Here is a 19,255-nt window from a genome sequence, read left to right as displayed (position 1 = left end):
AGGCTAGCACCCTGCTAGCCTCACCATCCAACATCGTGCTGATGAGCAAAGAGTTCCTAACGGAATAAGCAGCCATCATTGGGGGTGTAGGGGGAGTGGCCAGGAAAGCAGCTCAAAAATGCATTCGATACACTTGCAACTTACTGATGCTCTTAGCCCATTAACTACAGGCGATGTGTGTGAGTGTCCACACATCTCCCTCAGGGTTCCTGGAAGTAAAGTCTCACCCCTGTGCATGGCCAGACACGCCACAGCCCACCATTGTCCGCAGGAAGACGAACCAGATGTACGAGGGCGAGAAAGAGGTCAGCAAGGAGAAGTAGGCGCCCCACAGGAACGAGATGAACAAAATCTGAATAATGAAAAGAGACGTGAATGGGACCTGCCCCCCCGGAAGGCTGGGGAAGAAAACCTGTCTTCTGAGGGTGACTTTTCATTCCATCCAGATGCTCGCTTCTCTGTGGAGCTAGTCTTTAGGGAGCTCCCTGAGCTCTTACAATCGTCAGACAATATGATCCCTATGATTTCAATATTTGAAAGCCCAGATGTTCCAAGTTTAAACCAGAATTCCGCCACGGCATCCACTCTCACAGGTGCAGGAACCTGAACTTATAAGTTACACTGCAAAACCTTGTCCTACCCGGACACGTACAGGATTGTCAGGAGCACGACAACCCACTGTGTGGGAATGAGCATAAGGAGACAATTTAAGGGATGTGCTTTTTCTCTAACTGTAAAACTAATACAAAAGCTTCTAGTAGAAAATATGGAAAGAAGAAAAAGAAGTAAAAACCTTTAAGTCACTTTTGATTCTCCAGCCCAGAGAAAATACTATTAACACAGTTTTATCCTATTTTCACTGCTCATAGAGGAAAACATATTGTTCTTTTTTCCTTTTTCTTTTTTTTTCTTTTTTCTTTTTTTAAATAATTTTATTTTCCCACTGTATAGCAAGGGGGTCAGGTTATCCTTACATGTATACATTACAATTACATTTTCCCCCTACCCTTTGTTCTGTTGCAACATGAGTATCTAGACAAAGTTCTCAATGCTACTCAGCAGGATCTCCTTGTAAATCTATTCTAAGTTGTGTCTGCTAAGCCCAAGCTCCCGATCCCTCCCACTCCCTCCCCCTCCCATCAACGATAATTTTCAAAAAGACGAAAAATTTCCTATATTATGTTGGAATAATTGACTCTATGTCTGGGATAAAAAAACTCATACAGGAGTTCCCATCATGGTTCAGTGGTAATGAACCTGACTGATATCCATGGTCTTGCTCAGTGGGTTAAGGATCCAGCATTGCTGTGAGCTATGGTGTAGGTCACAGATGTGGCTCAGATATGGCATTGCTGTGGCTGAGGTGTATGCTGGCAGCCACAGCTCCAATTCAACCCCTAGCCTGGGAACTTCCATATGCCACAGGTGTGGTCTAAAAAGACACACACACACACAAGAAGACTCATAATTCAGCTATACACAGAAATACATTTCATTTAGGTTAGAAGTTTAAAAAAAAAAACAAAAACTGTAGCCTAAGTACTACTTGGGTAAGTATAGCTTGTCTCTAAGCTAGAGAACTCTTCCCCACCAGCAATCAGACAAGAGGAGAAGGGAGACCTGGGTTTGTCATCACAAGGCATAGGTTTACGTCGTGATGTTGCATCTCAGCACATGTGTGACATTGAGCAAGCGGCTAAGCTATACTTGGGGGAATGTGCACCTGCTTATGTTACACATGCAGAGCCCCACATTGTCTCTGCTATACCTAACGATGCCCATCCATTAGCCACACACCTGGCCTAGGGGGACCAGCCATGGGGACAGAGACCTCAGGGATAGATGAGACAGCAAGAAGACGAGCCAAGAATTCAGGCACGAGATGTCAGAGGAGGGGGTTTCTGTACTTTCCAACTTGGGTACTGATTGAGAAATAGCAGTGGTGACATCACCACAAATAGATACACAAAAGAAAATTCCACATTATCCTCCAAAGCCAACCTACCTTCCAGCGGCCGTATCTGTCAGCCAAGAGACCAAAGAAGATGCTGAATACCATGTAGCCGAAAAACACCATCTGGGGAGCGGGGCGAGAAGAAATTATCCTCTAAGCAGCTTTTTTATAATATGTCCTCTAACTGCATTAAGCATTCATCCATCCTAACTAAAAGAAGGCTGGAGAGGTGCAAGGGTTGGTGGTTGAAGGACGGGCTTTTACAAAGCTCTCCCCGGAGTTCCCGTTGTGGCGCAGCAGGAACAAGTCCAACTAGTATCCATGAGGATGCGGGTTCAATCTCTGGCCTTGCTCAGTGGGTTAAGGATCCAGTGTTGCTGCAAGCCACAGCATAGGTTGCAGACAGGGCTCAGATCTCGCTTGGACTCGACATTGCTGTGGCTGTGGCTCTGGCCAGAATCTACAGCTTGGATTCAACCCCTAACCTGGGAACTTCCATATACCATGGGTGTGGCCCTAAAAAGAAAAAAAAAAAAAAAAGAAAGCCTCTCCCCTGACTCCTGTGTGACATGTTCAGGACTTGAGAGGTTGATGGATCCCACATCTGGGGTCACTGACACCAGGTGGAAACAGGGGTCTGAGGAGCAGATAAGTGCTTTGCCTCTGATCAGGCGCTCAGATGTGTAATGGAGAATTTCTATTTTAATAAGAAAACCCCCAAACTCTATTCACTCATGCTCTGCCTTATTCCTCACACAGGTTGAGACTTCCGGAAATAGTCTTCCTTTATTAGCGGGAAACCTAACTTTCAACAAACACCCAAACCAACCATTTATTTAGAAACATCCTTCATTACTAAAAGAAACTTACTTCCTTTCTTTTCTTTCTTTCTTTCTTTCTTTCTTTTTTTTTTTTTTGTGGTCTTTTTGCTATTTCTTGGGCCATTCCTATGGCATATGGAGGTTCCCAGGCTAGGGGTTGAATTCGGAGCTGTAGCCACCGGCCTACACTAGAGCCACAGCAACGCGGGATCCGAGCCGCGTATGCAACCTACACCACAGCTCACGGCAACGCTGGATCCTTTAACCCACTGAGCAAGGGCAGGGATCAAACCCGCAACCTCATGGTTCCCTGCACCACGACGGGAACTCCCTACTTCCTTTCTTTACTTATTTTCACAATAGTTTTTCCTACCGTGATAAAAATCCAAGAACCGGGTATGATACCAGCAGTTTTACTCAGCTTGAGCTGTAACCTTATGTCCATGCCTTTAAGGGACTTTTTTTATGCCATCAGCAGCTGCAGGCTTCACTTATTTTCCTTTCTAGGAAGATTGCTTCCAGGACAATCAAAGGAAAGGTGTTTGCTGGCATTTCTAACACTTTTTCAATGAAAAAGCTCTGTTTCTCTCTGCTGCCTGCTTTGCTTTTTCTTTTTCTCCCCTACTCTTTATAAGGAAGACTCAAAAGCATTTCTTCTATGGGGAACTATTTAAAAAATCATATCAATACATGAACAACAAAAGCTGTACGTTTTCTCTGTGCACTGTTCTCTTTAGGATAGAATTGGAGGAGAGAAAATCCAGTGTTTTCTAAATGCCAAGCCTGGGACAGATGCCACACCATAATGAACTCTAGCCAGTCCTCAGCAAAATAGTAAAAATAAGGACAATGGGACACATTTTGCATATATCCAAATTTATTAACTATGAAAGGCTCTTTTTATTCTGGACTAATTTTCTTTCTGATTATTGGTATTAACATGCCCTTATAATAGTAATAATAATAGTAATAATATTAATATAATTAAGTGGAAATAATAATTACAATAATGATTTATTATTATATTATTAATTAATTATAATAATTATTAATATTACCATAATATTATAGTAATATTATTATTGTTATTATTATTATTATTATTATTATTGCATTTTAGGGCTGCACCTGCAGCACATGGAAGTTCCCAGGCTAGAGGTCAAAGCAGAGCTGTAGCTGCTGGCCTACACCACAGCCACAGTGACGTTGGATCAAAGCTATGTCTGCCACCTACACCACAGCTCATGGCAACACTGGATCCTTAACCCACTGAGTGAGGCCAAGGATCGAACCCACATCCTCATGGCTACTAGTCACTGAGCCATGACGGCAACTCCTGGAAGCTGTACTTTTAAGGTTCATTCATCCTGACTATGATGTCAGTGATGTGCTTAGGTAAAACTGATTTTGTTACACAAAATGATCATTTGATATACCATCTTACATGTTTGTGCCAGCTATTGTTTGCTTGGAGGGCTTATGCACTTTGGCCTAAGTTGGGGCGCCGTGACCTGCAGTGGTCTAACCCGCACAGGCTCAGTTATGCTCTAGCCACCTCCCAGCCCCATCTCTTCAAGCCTGCCTCCCATTGCACCTTCTCCCTCGTTTTCTATTAAAGCAACGTGCAACTGTTTGTGTTCCTTCCATCATACACGTGCAGGTGAGCACACACACACACACACACACACAGTCTGCTGGTAATTAATTGGTGCTGAATAAATACCTCTTGAAAGGATGATGAATGACAACCTTAAATCCACTTTGTAGCAAATTTTGGCATCAAATTCATAAGGCTATTCATAATGGTCTTTGAGAACAATTTAATGTGTAGCACATACAATTCATTGAGGGTCATTTGGTGACTGGTCAGGTCACTATGGCCTAACTGAGTAGCCTCTTAGCGATCTGATTTGAGCCATAACTAACCCATGGCTAAGGGTCATTTTTTCTGTTTTATATTCATCTCTTCTGGGCTCTCGCTAGGGTCTGAAAAATAAGCAGTTCAAGGTTCTGCTCCCCAGAGGAAAAGGGAGATTGGCCTCAGCGGCTAGTGTGGACCTGCCAGTGCGTGAGCGTGGGAAGCCAACACACCAAGGGGTGAGGGATTCTGTGACTCTCGGCCCTGCAGGACCGGGGAGGGGAGCAGAAGCCCTGGGTCCTCAGCTGGTTCTTCTCAGCACAGGAAGCAGGCACTCACTGTGGTCACTAATGCCACCTGCCAGTTCTCCAGCTGCCATTCACAGCGGATGACGGGAGACACAACCGCTATTAACATGATCTCCATGGCCTCGGCAACCTTAAAGAAGAGGAAGGGACACAGCATGTTGAAGGGCTGGCTTATCGTCGCTTCTTCCCAAGCCTGCCTGTCCATCATCTTTCTAGACATAAGCTCCTCCTTCCCCACCTCCACTTAGGCAGTACCTATTACATACCCACTCGGCCCTGCTAATCGGGTAATGAAGTACAGAAGAACTTTCGCTTTTGTGGATGTCATATGTGCAGTTTGAATAATCTGAGAAGGTCCCTTAAGACTTATGATGCTGCTGATCCATGGTTTTGCATTTTAACACTCTGAAAGCTTTGTATGGAGATCTGTCACTTAGCTGGCAGGTGACCCGAGCTAAGCACCAGCATCCACATCGACCCAGCATTACTGTTTTGTTTTGTTTTTAGTTTTTTTATTATAGTTGATTTACAATGTTCTGTCAATTTCTGCTGTACAGCAAAGTGACCCAGTAATACATGTATATACATTCTTCTTTTCTCATTATCCTCCATCATGTTCCATCACAAGTGATTAGATATCATTCCCTGTGCCAGCATTACTGTTTTATACTCGTCATTGCCAAGATCTCAGGGCTGCCCCTTGCAAATGGATCTTTGAAATAGTCCCTGATTTCAAGAAGCTGGGATGGGGAGGCAAGATTCCTGAAAGCTAGAAAACAAGCAATGAGTACAAACCAATTTGAGTTCATCATCAGGAAAGAACAACTATTTAGCAAAATTAGTATAAGATGTGCTACTAGATATCCACATTTTCTATGGGAAGAAATTTCATCTTCTGTCCAAATCTTGTGATTCTCTGCAGGATGAGTTCCTCTCTCAGGGAAAGGAAGACGTAGATGCTAGAAAAGAAAGAGTAAATAGAAACAGATGATAGAAATTCAGTGGAGGAAAGTGAACAAGGAAGATGCAAAGCTGATTCTGAGGTTTTGTGCGTATAGAGGAAGAGATGAACAGTGGCGTCACTGACAGGGACCAAAGGAGGGAAAAGGGGGCGTCAAAGGGGGAAAGAGGAATTTGTTTGGGACACATTCTGCGAGAGCAATAGGACATCTGTATGGGTTGTTCATTATGATACCATTTTTACTTATATAAGTGAAGGTGTGGGATGAAAAAGGCATGGCTCCTGTTAGCTAGTATGTGGGAATTTGAAGTATATCACAATGGCTTGTCTCCCCTTGGGGAGTATTATAGTCATGTTTAGAATTCAAATAGCTGGAATGTTTTAGTCCAAAAAGTATCATGAATAAGAGATAGCATGATGATCTCAGAAGGATGTTTGAGGCATTAAACTTATTCAGTAATAGAGAGCAGTGGGGTCCATATTAATCAGGGCTCCACTCCTTCCAAAGATCTTAGGAGAAAATAAGCTAAGAAGGAGTGAGATTCTGAGCCTCTCCAACATCACAGCCTTAAGGGAGAGGCTCAGCCAGAAGCCAGGAATGGGCACAGAGGAGCGTCACTGTACAAAAAAAATCTTAGAAGACCTTAGAGAAATCCAGGACCTAGGAGTCCTTGTCATGGAGCGTAGACAAGAGATTACTGTGTCGCCAAGATGCTATCACACACAGCCCAGACACAGAGGGCTCTGAAGTCCAACTACCACTCCAACCGCCTCTAAACAAGGGCCTGAACAGGCTGTGGCTGGGAGGAGCCATGTGCCTATTCTGACGAGAAGATCCTGGTCCACAAAGCAGCCCGTCCTAAAACCAGGAGAAGGAGTTGGTCACCATGACCAAATGAACAGTTCTCTTTTCCTTTGTGTGTGTGAGATGGGGACAGGGAGGCCTGGTAAACAGCTCTTCCTGGCTGGTGGGCTGAGAAGAATCAAAGCAGCCTATAAAATGCTTAAAGATGAGGAGTTCCCATCGTGGCTCCGTGGTTAACAAATCTGACTAGGAACCATGTGGTTGCGGGTTCGATCCCTGGCCTCGCTTAGTGGGTTAAGGATCTGGAGTTGCTGTGAGCTGTGGTGTAGGTCGCAGACACACCTTGGATTTGGCGTAGGTTACAGATAAGGCTTGGGTCCTGCATTGCTGTGGCTGTGGTATAGGCCAGAAGCTATAGCTCCGATTAGACCCCTAGCCTGGGACCCTCCATATGCCACAGGTGCAGCCCTAGAAAAGACAAAAAGAAAAAAAAAAAAAAAGCATAAAGATGAGAAGCCACTTTGCAACAACATCAAGCGTAAATGTGTAAGAGGCATACAGTCTCCATGGATGTGGCTCTGGAAACCGATATCCAGAGGTTACCTCTATAAAGGCAGTAAATAGCCTTTGGAAAAGGGGTCCAATAGCACTGTCTTTTTAATGCTGATCACGCCCAGTAGGGATGTGCTTCCTTCATGTGGATCGTTTGGTTGATTTGGGGAGGCACATCTTTTCTACCTTTTCTTTTCACTTGCCAGAGGGCCATTCTGAAGGAAAGACAGGATTCCCAACACATGTGCAGGGGGAAGATGCAGAGAGTTTCTAACACTGTTTAAGCTGAGGGCCGTGACATGAACCATACTAGAGACCAAATATGCAAAGGAGAAGTGGAGACGTTCTGGCTGATAGTAGCCTTGATGATAAAATCCTACTTCATCCCTGCGGGTCCCTTGAAATATGGAATCTTAAAAATGTGGAGCCTAGATGAGACCTTACTCTATAGATAAAGGAATGTTCTATACTGTACGATTGGTTATAATAAGAGAAGGACTAAGACATGGCTTGCCTTTTTCTCTACACTCGATGGCATCCTAAGAGTGTAAGGCTTTCGAGAGAGGCATCAGAACCAGCCAGGTGCTACCTCCAGCTCGCTCTTTCTCTTAAACCATTTAGCTGAGCAGTGAGGGTCAGGGCTCTATAGTGGTCACTCACAGTCTCCTTAGTTGTCTTTTTGTTGTTGTTGTTGTCTTTTTAGGGCCACACTTGCAGCATATGGAGGTTCCCAGGCTAGGGGGTCAAATCAGAGCTACAGTCATAGCAACACCAGATCCGAGCCACGTCTGTGACCTACACCACAGTTCACAGCAACGCAGGATCCTTAACCCATGAGCGAGGTCGGGGATGGAACTCGAATCCTCATGGATCCCAGTCGAGTTTGCTGCCACCGAGCCACTGTGGGAACTCCCTCCTTAGTTGTCTGTCTCTCCCTTTCTAAGCCGTTGCTGTGCTGACCACTTGTCTTGGAGTTTTCCTTCTGTCTCATTATCTCCAACATCATGCGTCTCAATATGGGGCTCTTAACATAGTCCCGCTCCACTAAAAAAGCAGCGGTTTTGTAGTTCCTCCCACTGTTTGAGAAAGCCCTGGGGCTGTGCTGTCATTTTCCTTTTTTCAAAATAGCAGATGGTAGATAACAAACCTTCATCGGTGCCACTTAAAGGACCTGGGAATCTGTAATTACGACAGGTGTCCAGGCAATTCTGATGCACAAAATGTTCGAGAACATGTATCTCTAATTTGAGTTCGAATGATGCCATAGCTGTCTGCTCTCTTCCCAGTGTCTCAGTGTAAACCTTTTTTCTTTAAAAAAGGGTATTGACAAATGAGCTTATTTACAAAACAGACACAGACTTACAGTTATAGAAAACAAACTTAATGGTTACCCAAGGGGAAAGGGGGAAGGATAAATTATGAGTGTGGGATTAGCAGATACGTACAACTCTATATGAAACAGATAAACCATATTCAGTATCTTGTAATAACCTATAATGGAAAAGAATCATTTTCCTGTACACCTGAAACTAACACAACATTGTAAATCAACTATGCTTCAATTTTTTTCTTTTTAGGGCTGCATATGCGGCATATGGAGATTCCAAGGCTAGGGGTAGAATTGGAGCTGCAACTGCCAGCCTCCACCACAGCCACAGCAACACAGGATCCAGAACCCACCAAGAGAAGCCAGGGGTCGAACCCATATCCTCATGGACACTAGTCAGATTCGTACCACTAAACCACAATGGGAACTCCTACACTGCAATTTTTTAAAAAAAGATTCAGAGTCAGATTCAGCAGAGACTGCAAATGGAATAGCCAAAAAAAAAAAAAAAGATATTGAATTCCTAGAACATAGAACACACAGAGATATTCCTTTGCTCATAGACAAACATCTGCCAAAGGTGGAAGAGAATTATTTTTGGATGATTCACCCCTCAGGGCTCCTGGTCCCTCCCACATCCCTCCCTGAATGGACAGCCCCGAGCTGGAGGTGGGGGAAGACGCTACATGTCCAACAGTGAACTTAGCTTTGGAGACTCACCCCCGTGCTGCCCATGATCAGAAACAGTGCAATGTGGAAACGTCCAAATCCGATGGTCTCCACGGCATCTTCCACAGTGAAGGTCTTTGTCTCTAACAAGGAAAGTCAAGGTGAAGGGAACAGCCTCTGGGGGAAGGGAATGTGCGTGAATTACTGCTCACCCTGGAGGATGTTGGAAAACCAATTGGTTATTATAAGGGGAGGGGGCAATTAAAGAGTAGCTTGAGGAGTTCCCATCGTGGCGCAGTGGTTAACGAATCCGACTAGGAACCATGAGGTTGTGGGTTCGGTCCCTGCCCTTGCTCAGTGGGTTAAGGATCTGGCGTTGCCGTGAGCTGTGGTGTAGGTTGCAGACGCGGCTCGGATCCCGAGTTGCTGTGGCTCTGGCGTAGGCCGGTGGCTATGGCTCTGATTCGACCCCTAGCCTGGGAACCTCCATATGCCGCGGGAGTGGCCCAAGAAATAGCAACAACAGCAACAACAACAACAACAACAACAACAACAAAGAGTAGCTTGAGGACCAGCGGCTTCTACGATCCTCTTACCTTTTGGCTGTGGTGCGGGGCCCCCCTGGCTCAGTTCCCGAAGGCTAATGACGGTCACCGGCTCCAGCCGCTTGGATGCCATCTCCCAATGGTTCCAGTTCCCCACACGGAGTCCCTGCCAGAAACAGGATGGAGAGGAATTGAGTGCACAGTCTCCTTTAATCGTCACAGAAAACCAGCTTAGTAGGTATTATCATTTATCACCATGTTACATGTGAAGATCGTGAAACACGGAGAAGTGAAATCATGGCCAAATGAGAGACCCGAGCTCGGGGGGCTGCTAAGCAAGCTGGAGTCGGGGGCCAGGTGCGCTCTTGTTTATCCACCAGGATCTTCTCCCTGGGAGTGGAGCTGGGCTTTGCTACGGAAAAATAATCACAACAGCCCGTACCTGACCTCTCCATAGCTCCGGTGGTTTACAGTGTAACCGTGTGTTACAGCGTGTTTTCTCAGGTATTATTTTCATTTAATTCTGACAAAAACCCCTGGAGCACGTCCTTTTATTCCCCTCCCCCGCTTTGGGTATTTAATCTTTAAAAAAAAAATCTTAACCCTAAAAATCAAAAGAAAAATAAAACGAAGCTGAAGTTAGTGAAACATTTTTTCAAATGACTCTATGACACAGTGATTTAACTCTATATTCCCAGTGGGAGAAAAAGAAATTCTAATCTGTTCTCAGTAATTATACTGTTAGTAATAAAGTTGGTATCATTAGTTTGATACTAGTACATATTGTAGGATAAAGCAATTGTGTTACTCTAAGACTTGTAATGTCAGAGAAAAAAGATATGAAAATGAAAGAACTAGGTCAAAACTTTATACCCTAATTTTGAACTGGAAATATCAATATTAATTCATTTGGTATTATATGTATAGAAGAATGGCTGCAAAGAATTGAAATGCAGTAAAGATATTAAAAATCCTTGTTCAGAGGATTACTAAAAGGATAATCTCATGATCATCTTTGGAGAATACTAATATTATTCTGAAAACTAGTAAATATCTTGCCTCTCTTATACAGATTGTCTGTATTTCGGGGCAGCCACACAGTTGGTGAAAGAAGAGAATTCTTTAACTTCAGCTAAAACATGCAGAAAGAAGGATGGAATTAAATTATGATTGTGCAACTTCTAACAAAATAAAGGATCTAGACGAGGATCATCCATGGCTGAGAAATTACTCAGTGAAAGGTGAATGGAGGACTTCACTCAGATGGATGAGGCGATCACACCTGAACCTGCTGACAAGTGGCTCCTCCCACCACTGAACCAGAGATGATCAGATGTGATTGGCTCCTGGTGCGATGCACTAGGAAGGACCCACACAACCCACACAACTCATGAAGAGTAAGTAAACATGAGTCTGATCAAGCCTCAAGCTCCAACTACCCATTTATATAGGGGATGAAGACGCATGTTAAACAACACCACGTGGACGCAAGAAGAGACATTCAGACTGCTCTACAGTTAATCGCCCAACTGCCTCAAGGAGCAAATGGCAAGAAAAAGAGAGGAAAGGAAAAGCTGTGGTCTAACAGAGGAGACAAGCCAACCAAATAAACACATTGATTTGTTTAGATCCTCATTCAAACAAACCCACTGTAAAACAAGAAGAAAGGGGCTGATTTGAAAAAGATGATACAAAATTCAGGGGAATGTAAGCATGTTTGGAAGTCTGATGACACTGAGGGAATTACTGATGACAGCACCAGGTGTGACAATGATACCATGTGTACGGTAGAAAAAATCCTTATCTTTTAGAGGTTCATGCTGAAATATTTACAGAAGACATTGAATGTTTGGGATGTGTTTCAGAATAATTCAATGGTGGGGTGGGAATAGGGTGCAGAAGGAGGACATGGGTGTGTAGATGATGAATGAAGAATGGCCATATACATTGGCACAACCCTGTGAATCAACTATACCTAATTTTTTTTAATTTTGGATTAAAATTTTTTAAAAAGAATGTCCATATAGCGAATATTACTGAAGGAGGCTAGGGGTTACACTGGGGTTTCTTTGACTAGCCTCTGCTTTTGAAGATGTGTAATATTTTTCAAAATAAATACTTCAAGGAGTTCCCTGGTGGCCCAGCGGGTTAAGGGTCCTGCACTGTCACTGATGCTGTGGTTACTGCTGTGGCACATGTTCGATTCCTGGCCCAGGAACCTGCACCTGCTTCGGGCAGAGCTGATAAAGAAATAGTTCAAAATGTGAGGTTCTGAGATGGTTAAATAACTTTTCCAATGTCAAGCCACCAGTAAGCAGCAGAATCAGAACTCAAAGATCCCTCTCCCCAGAACTTAGGGGTAGCCGAGGCACAGTTGCACAGCAGCATCAAGATCATTAAGGTTTGCTGGAGTTCCCATCGTGGCTCAGTGGTTAACGAATCCGACTAGGAACCATGAGGTTTCGGGTTCGATCCCTGGCCTTGTTCAGTGGGTTAAGGATCCGGTGTTCTCGTGAGCTGTGGTGTAGGTTGCAGATGCAGCTCGGATCCCGCATTGCTGTGGCTGTGGTGTAGGCCGGTGGCTACAGCTCCAATTCAACCCCTAGCCTGGGAACTTCCACATGCCGAGGGAGCAGCCCAAGAAATGGCAAAAAAAAAAAAAAAAAAAATCATCAAGCTTTGTTGAGTGCTGGCTCTGTATCTCGTTGGGTGGGCTCCCGGGGAGACTTTGCAGGAACGTTTAAGTCATCGCCTGCCCTAAGGAGTTTTTAATCTAGCTGGAGACACTAAAGATACACATAAAAACCACTATATTGTAAAGTAGAGATTATTCGTCTTCTTAAAACACTGTCACAGAGACATGAACGTTCCCAGAGGGGAGAGAAATCAATAATGCTCAGAAATCAGTCCATGCAATCCTCTCTCCCAAGGGAGACCATGAGAAGTACAAAAAGCTGTTATTTTCCCAGAGTGGAAAAAGTAAAAAATAATTGGTCTTTCGGCCCATCTGAGAGCCCGAAAGTCAGGAAGACAGACTGTTCGAGAAATGCCTACTTCTCCCTTTCCAGACAGTGTCCAAATGCCCTTTGGAGGGGTGTTTTTTTATCTGGTAACTTTTGAAATAGTTACGAGAAAGATCATCTTTATTTGATTATAAAGAGGACTTCAGGACACATTGAAAATTGGCTATGACTGAATATCATGTTTCCTGATGAGATGAACCAACATGGATGGAACTTAATCAAAATAGGACAACGAGATCCTTCCGTGAGAATTCGGTGGTGGTAATGGTGGCACAGCCTTGTAACTATACTAAAAATCAATGAATTATGCTCTCTAAACTGGTGAATTTTATGGTATGTAAATGACAGCAATTTTTTCCCCCTGAAGAACAGTCATGCAAATCACGGCAGCCGTCTTAAAAACCAAAAGAGATTCCGGCCATGTACAGTGTTAGAGAAGAAAACAATTTCTTTTGGTGGGAAAATAATGTTTTAAAAACCCAGTAAGTTCATCTCAAGTTCAGTTATAGCCAAAATGCTTCACAGTAAATTCAATCTTCAGTCAACCCTTAATCTCTTCTCCTATTCAAGTTTTATGACTTCTCATAACAATCTAAACATGCTTTACAATTTTAACCATCACAAAGGCTTACGTTTTAGAGGAGTAATAAGACCATCTTCAGCAAATCTTCTTGCTAAAGGATTGCGTGGCAGGGAAGAAACCCAGGAAATCTGCCTGTTACTACTGAGCAGACAGGATTTAATTTGCTGTATGTGTGTAGGTAGCTCCATGGGTCATGAATATCATACAAACTCTCCTTCTTTTATCACTGAAGAGAAGCGATTCATCGCAGAGGGCCTGGCAAAAGGTGTTAGGTCCAAGATAACAGCTTCACAGTCTCTCTTGAGTGAAAGCCAATCACAGAAGTTCCGCTGAGGTGTAGAGGGTTAAGAACCCAACTACAGTGGCCCCCGGATTGCTGCAGAGGTGCAGGTTCAATTCCACCCCCTCTACTCCCACCCCCCTCAGTGGGTGAAAAGATCTGGTGTTGCTGGTCCAAGAACCTCCCAATGCTATGGGTGCTGATCCCAGAAACAGAGAGTCACATGTGAGAGTTCATCCTTTTTTTTTTCCTGGCTGTGCCAGTGGCATGTGGAAGTTCCCATGCCGGGAATCAAACCTACACAACAGCAGTAACCAGAATCACAGTAGTGACAAAGCCAGGTCCTTAAACCACTGAGCCACCAGGGAACTCCCATGGAGCCCCACTATGAATCAGACAAGAAAATATAATGAAAAGGGTTCCTGCCCCCAGAGCGCTTACAGTCTAACGGGGAAGGAGAGCAGACATTCAGGTGGGAACCATGTGGTCCCAGGGGAGGCAGAGGTGGCTCTGGCAACATGAAGGTGGCACTGTTCTGCCGGGTCCTGGGACCTAGTCAGGCAAGTCCTGGAGGACTGAGACCTGCAGGACGAGGAGGATTTGGCCAAGAGAAGAAGGCGAGGAAAGAATTACCTGGTAGGTAGAATTGAGGATGCTCTTTCCTTTCTTCTTTCTTCTTTCTTTCAATTCCCTGCATTAGAGTTCCTACTGTGGCTCAGGAGTTACAAACCCGACTAGTAGTCATGAGGATGCGGGTTCCATCCCTGGCCTTGCTCAGTGGGTTAAGGATCCAGCGTTGTTGTGAGCTGTGGTGTAGGTCACAGATGCGGCTCGTGTCTGGGTTGCTGTGGCTTGGATCCTCAGCATGGGAATTTCCATATGCCGCAGGTGCAGCTCTAAAAAAAAAACAAAAAGAAAAAAGAATTCTCTGCATGGTTTGAAATTTTAGAAAGGCTATTACTGTAACCATAAGAATTCCGTCTGGAAGTCCACAGGGAGCACAAAAGGCCCCGTTTGCTAGTGGGGGTGATTGTACAACATTGTGAAACTAAATTGTAAAACTTTTTTTTTGTCTTTTGTCTTTTTAAGGCTGCACCCACAGCATATGGAGGTTCCCAGGCTACAGATTGAATCGGAGCTATAGCTGCGGGTCTACACCACAGCCACAGCAAGGCCAGATCTGAGCCGCATCTGTGACCTACACCACAGCTCGTGGCAGTGCCGGATCCTTAACCCACTGAGCAGGGCCAGGGATTGAACCCGCTTTCTCATGGATACTAGTTGGGTTCATTAACCACAGAGCCACGATGGGAACTCCATACATTGTAAAACTTAATGCCACTGAACTGTTCGCTTTAAAATCACTTCAAAGGTAAATTTTATGTTATGTGTGTTTTATCACGATTTCAATTCAAAGAAACAAGAAAAACCATTGTATATGTAGTACGTGTCTGTAATAGATACAACCACAAATCATAAGAAGCTGATTAAGATCCGAATGGATTCATAGGCACATTAGGTGAACAGGCAACTCGCAAGAGGATATATAAATTACCAAAAAAAAAAAACCAAAACAAAACAAAAACTGGCAATGTTTAGTGATAAAAAAATCTCTAGGTCTTATTTTATGCTTACAAAATAAATATTGTGGGAAGGAAAGAAGGAAGAAAGGAAGAAGGAAAGAAGAGGGAGGGGAGAAGGAGGGATAGAGGAGGAAAAGAGGAAGGAGGGGGAGGAGGGGGATGAAGAGAGGGCACGAAGCAAGGAAGGGCAGAGGGAAGAGGAATTAGAGATGACAAGGAGGGGGGAAGGGGGACGGAAGGGAGAGAGGAATGATGGTGGAAGAGGGAGAGGGAGAAAAGGAAGTCAGTGGCCTTGGGGAGATGGAGGCTGAGATTCTTCTGTTTCCTCATCTGAAAATCAAAATAATACCAGCTACCCGCGGGAGAAATACTTTCTGCCTTCCTAGCAACAAGTGCACCCCTTGTGCTTTGCTGTTGGGGTGGCCACTGAGATACAGGTGGAAGTTTTTCTGAGGGGGTGGGGAGCTTCTAAGAAAGTCCTCTTTTGCCCCTCTATCTCCTCCCTGCATCATGGGGACGTGATGGCTGGCGCTTCAGCAGCCATTTTGGGTGGTGATACAAATGTGAAGATGCGGAGTTCCTGTCATGGCGCAGTGGTTAACAAATCCGACTAGGAACCATGAGGTTGCGGGTTCAATCCCTGGCCTTGTTCAGTGTGTTAAGGACCCGGTGTTGCCATGAGCTGTGGTGTAGGTCGAAGACGCGGCTCAGATCCCGTGTTGCTGTGGCTCTGGTGTAGGCCAGAGGCTATAGCTCTGATTAGAGGTTCCCTAGCTTGGGAACCTCCATATGCCCTGAGAGTGGCCCAAGAAATGGCAAAAAGACAAAAACAAAACAAAACAAATGTGAAGATGGAACGATGGATAGTCTGGGCTAAGTCTGAGAGCATAAACCAGAAAGAGCCTGGGACCTGATGATAATGACGTGGAGGTCGCTGATAGCTTTATTTATTTATTTATTTATTTATTTATTTATTTATTTATTTGTCTTTTGTCTTTTTGTTGTTGTTGTTGTTGCTATTTCTTGGGCCGCTCCTGCAGCATATGGAGGTTCCCAGGCTAGGGGTTGAATCGGAGCTGTAGTCACCGGCCTACGCCAGAGCCACAGCAACGCGGGATCCGAGCCGTGTCTGCAACCTACACCACAGCTCACAGCAACGCCGGATCCTTAACCCACGGAGCAAGGGCAGGGATCGAACCCGCAACCTCATGGTTCCTAGTCAGATTTGTTAACCACTGCGCCACGACGGGAACTCCCGCTGATAGCTTTAGACTCTACCTCCAGATATATTTTCAAAGGGGGGGGGGAATAAAGCTATCTTGTTTGGGTGCTCCCCCCCACCCCCCCACCCCCGACCTTGGGCTACTCAAGTGCAGCAGTGGGAGTAGAGAAGGAATAAAGAAATCTGTAACTGGCGGTGATCAACTGCAAAGACCACTGCCCTCGCACCAGCCAGGTGTGTGCAATTCTTTGCAAACTTCCTTAAGTGTGTTCTGAGGACTGAATGGGCTGATGCTCGTATAATGTGGCAGAGTGCCCGTTGCAAGATAAGGACTCAAGTATTCTTATCCTCTGAAGAAACCTAACAACGAAATTTCTAAAATTTCACCATAGTCACAAAACAAATACACTCAGGTTAAGTTTGTAATTATATACGGAGTTATCAAATGTATCAAGCAAAGGTATTTGTTGCTAATACTCTGCTAACAGGAGAACACTCTGGGCTCAAATGAAAAATTACCCAAATTTGGGAAATAAAAAGTTACTTGTCTTCTGCAGTAGATTAATTACATTTCAAGGGTGAACCTCAGAGGAAAACCTCACATGTGCCACAGGCCTGTCGGAAAATAAGACCAAACAAATCTCTCCAGTCAGGTACGTAATACCGAGATCCACCCAACCCCATCACCTCGTACTTAAGAAAGGCACAAGAAAATGGGTCAGTTTCACTAAAAACACTCCCGTTGTTCTACCTGGAAGTATATTTTACAGAAAGGAAAACCTTGCCCACACAGCATAGCCTAGATGGCTCAGGGGTGAGGTGTTGGTGCAGGTGGGTGCTGCTGGGCAAAAGAGCTGGCAGTTTGTGTGACTCCCGCCAACGCCACTCAGAGGAGCAAGCCTGTTTAATTTCACCGATTGTGGCATCAGTCTTGCCCTTGGAGATAGTCAAGGCTGGGTGTGCTCCCAGTGTCAGGGGAGGTTGCCGAGGGTTGTAAAAAACAAGTGTACAAACTACCAGTGACCAAGTCCTCATTTTGCCCTCGTAGGTTACACAGGGTCTTTAATGATGAGGTTCCTTCAGTGGGAACTTGCTGGGTGGGGGGCTCAGGGGTGCTGGTAGGGGATTTTTCAGGATTTTGGAATTCACGTCTGTGAATTATAAGGGGCCTGCATTCCAAGTCATTGAGAGGACACTCAAGAGGACACTCAAACACCAGCTCAAGGGTAACGCAGATATGGCGACTCTTCTCTATTTTCTTGAGTGTCGGCCAAAAGTTTCATTCAAAAAGTTTTCAGAAAGAGGATAAAATGTTTCAGAGATGGATATAAGCAATGTTACTAGGGCAGCACTTGTAATCTCAGCTTGAAATGGAACGTTGGAAAAGCTGAGAAGGCATCTTGTCTTCTTTGGGTCCCTAAGTCATTCTAAATCCCTTCTAATCCAGGAAGAAGATGGATGGATGGATGGATGGATGGATGGATGGATGGATGGATGGATGGATGAATGGATGGATGGGTGGGCGGATGCATGGTGGATGGATCGCCAGTCAGACCAATTCAAGAAATTAGAAACTAACATGGGGGAGAATATGCCACACCCCCACCATCATTCCTTAAAAACTGCAATAGGAAAGTAACTCATTGTCCACCTTCAAGGGGGATTTACTGTGAAAAACAAGAGCTCAGATGAAGTTCAAGTTTCCTTAAAACAAATTCTAAGGGACAGATAGACATCTTAATTTTATTTTATTTTTTGGCTGCCCTGAGGTTATGGAGTTCCCCAGCCAGGGATCAGATCCGAGCTGCAGTTGCAACCTAAACTGCAGCTGCAGCAATGCTGGATCCATAACCCACTGTGGCAGCCTGGGGATTGAATTTATGTCCCAGTGCACCCAAGATACCGCCAATCCCATTGAGCCACAATGGGAATGCCTGTAGAGTCTTTTAAAGCTGAATATGTGTGTGTGTGTGTGTGATGTAATTTGTTTTGCAAAATCATCAGTAAGAAGAGTGAAATTTTTATATTCCATTTGTGTTCTGAGACAGAGCTAATGGTCTAATCCTTCCACAAGCATCCCCCACCCCTCCCGAGCACAGAAAAAATAAAAACCAATTCTATCTCTGTTGCCCGTTGGAGTTTCTTACCTCTGTATATTTTCTGGAGAGCTTTCCAGTTTCTGGCTCTGGAAACACCTTACCTGCCGCCACGTCTCATGCAGAGGTTGGACCCCCGACGGCCTCTTGGGGGCCTCTGGATTTACCCTCCGCACAAGCCTGGCTCCCAGGGCTTCTCCTCCCCTTTCAGCTCAGTTCTGTGAACAAGATTCTATTAGCAACAACCCTGCATCCTGGGCGAGTGAGTGGCACCCAAGTCACACCCCCTTCTCAGCAGCCCTTCACCCGATCCCTTTTTAAAGGGGAAATTACACCTGTCCTTGAGACAGAGAGAGGCCGCCAAACCTTGGAGGAAACTACCGCTGTTCTCAGGAATGCCGGAGAGGGCTGGAAGAAGGGGGCGCTCTGGGCAAGGAGCACAGGGCAGCTTTGCTCTTGCAAGGCTTTTCTCACAGCCGTCACTGTTGAGAGTCAAAGGGTGAAAGGCTCTGACCCATCCAGGCGGAGCAGAGCTTTAGACAGCCATGGAGAAGGGCAGTCAGGACCTCAGAACCTTGAACCTGTCCAGGGACCTTGGCGGCCTGGGGACTTACAGACTTACAACCACTGCTGACATACTGCTCTAGTCCGTTCTTTCCTTGGATTGG

At 44.9% G+C, this 19,255-nt stretch overlaps 1 protein-coding gene across 17 annotated transcripts in view; it reads right to left on the bottom strand.

The window, feature by feature from the left end:
• SVOPL (SVOP like) overlaps nucleotides 1–18,809 on the bottom strand; it is an 82,607-nt gene extending 63,798 nt beyond the window's left edge. For 2 of the 17 annotated variants that reach the window (XM_085005313.1, XM_085005317.1), the window contains exons 1-7: nucleotides 18,639–18,809; nucleotides 9,852–9,966; nucleotides 9,307–9,398; nucleotides 8,407–8,567; nucleotides 4,973–5,071; nucleotides 2,006–2,077; nucleotides 228–352 (exon numbers count right to left, since the gene is read on the bottom strand). In XM_085005313.1, the coding sequence (XP_084861439.1) occupies nucleotides 228–352; nucleotides 2,006–2,077; nucleotides 4,973–5,071; nucleotides 8,407–8,412 (302 nt within the window). In that variant the 5' untranslated portion in view covers nucleotides 8,413–8,567; nucleotides 9,307–9,398; nucleotides 9,852–9,966; nucleotides 18,639–18,809. Of the gene's footprint in view, nucleotides 1–227; nucleotides 353–2,005; nucleotides 2,078–4,866; nucleotides 5,072–8,406; nucleotides 8,568–9,306; nucleotides 9,399–9,851; nucleotides 11,933–14,072; nucleotides 14,505–16,456 lie in introns of those variants that run through there. The other 15 variants (XM_085005314.1, XM_085005318.1, XM_085005321.1 and 12 more) reach the window with 9 other exon arrangements.
• Between the last annotated feature and the right edge of the window lie 446 nt (nucleotides 18,810–19,255).

Source organism: Sus scrofa, chromosome 18, assembly GCF_054392235.1.
Source record: "Sus scrofa isolate SSC_HxYL_T2T_F1_AM1 chromosome 18, Sscrofa_HxYL_maternal_Yorkshire_Landrace_v2.0, whole genome shotgun sequence".
Classification (NCBI taxonomy): Eukaryota; Metazoa; Chordata; class Mammalia; order Artiodactyla; family Suidae; genus Sus; species Sus scrofa.
Note: the sequence above shows the minus strand (reverse complement) of the source record. Positions and strands in the feature narration are given on the sequence as shown.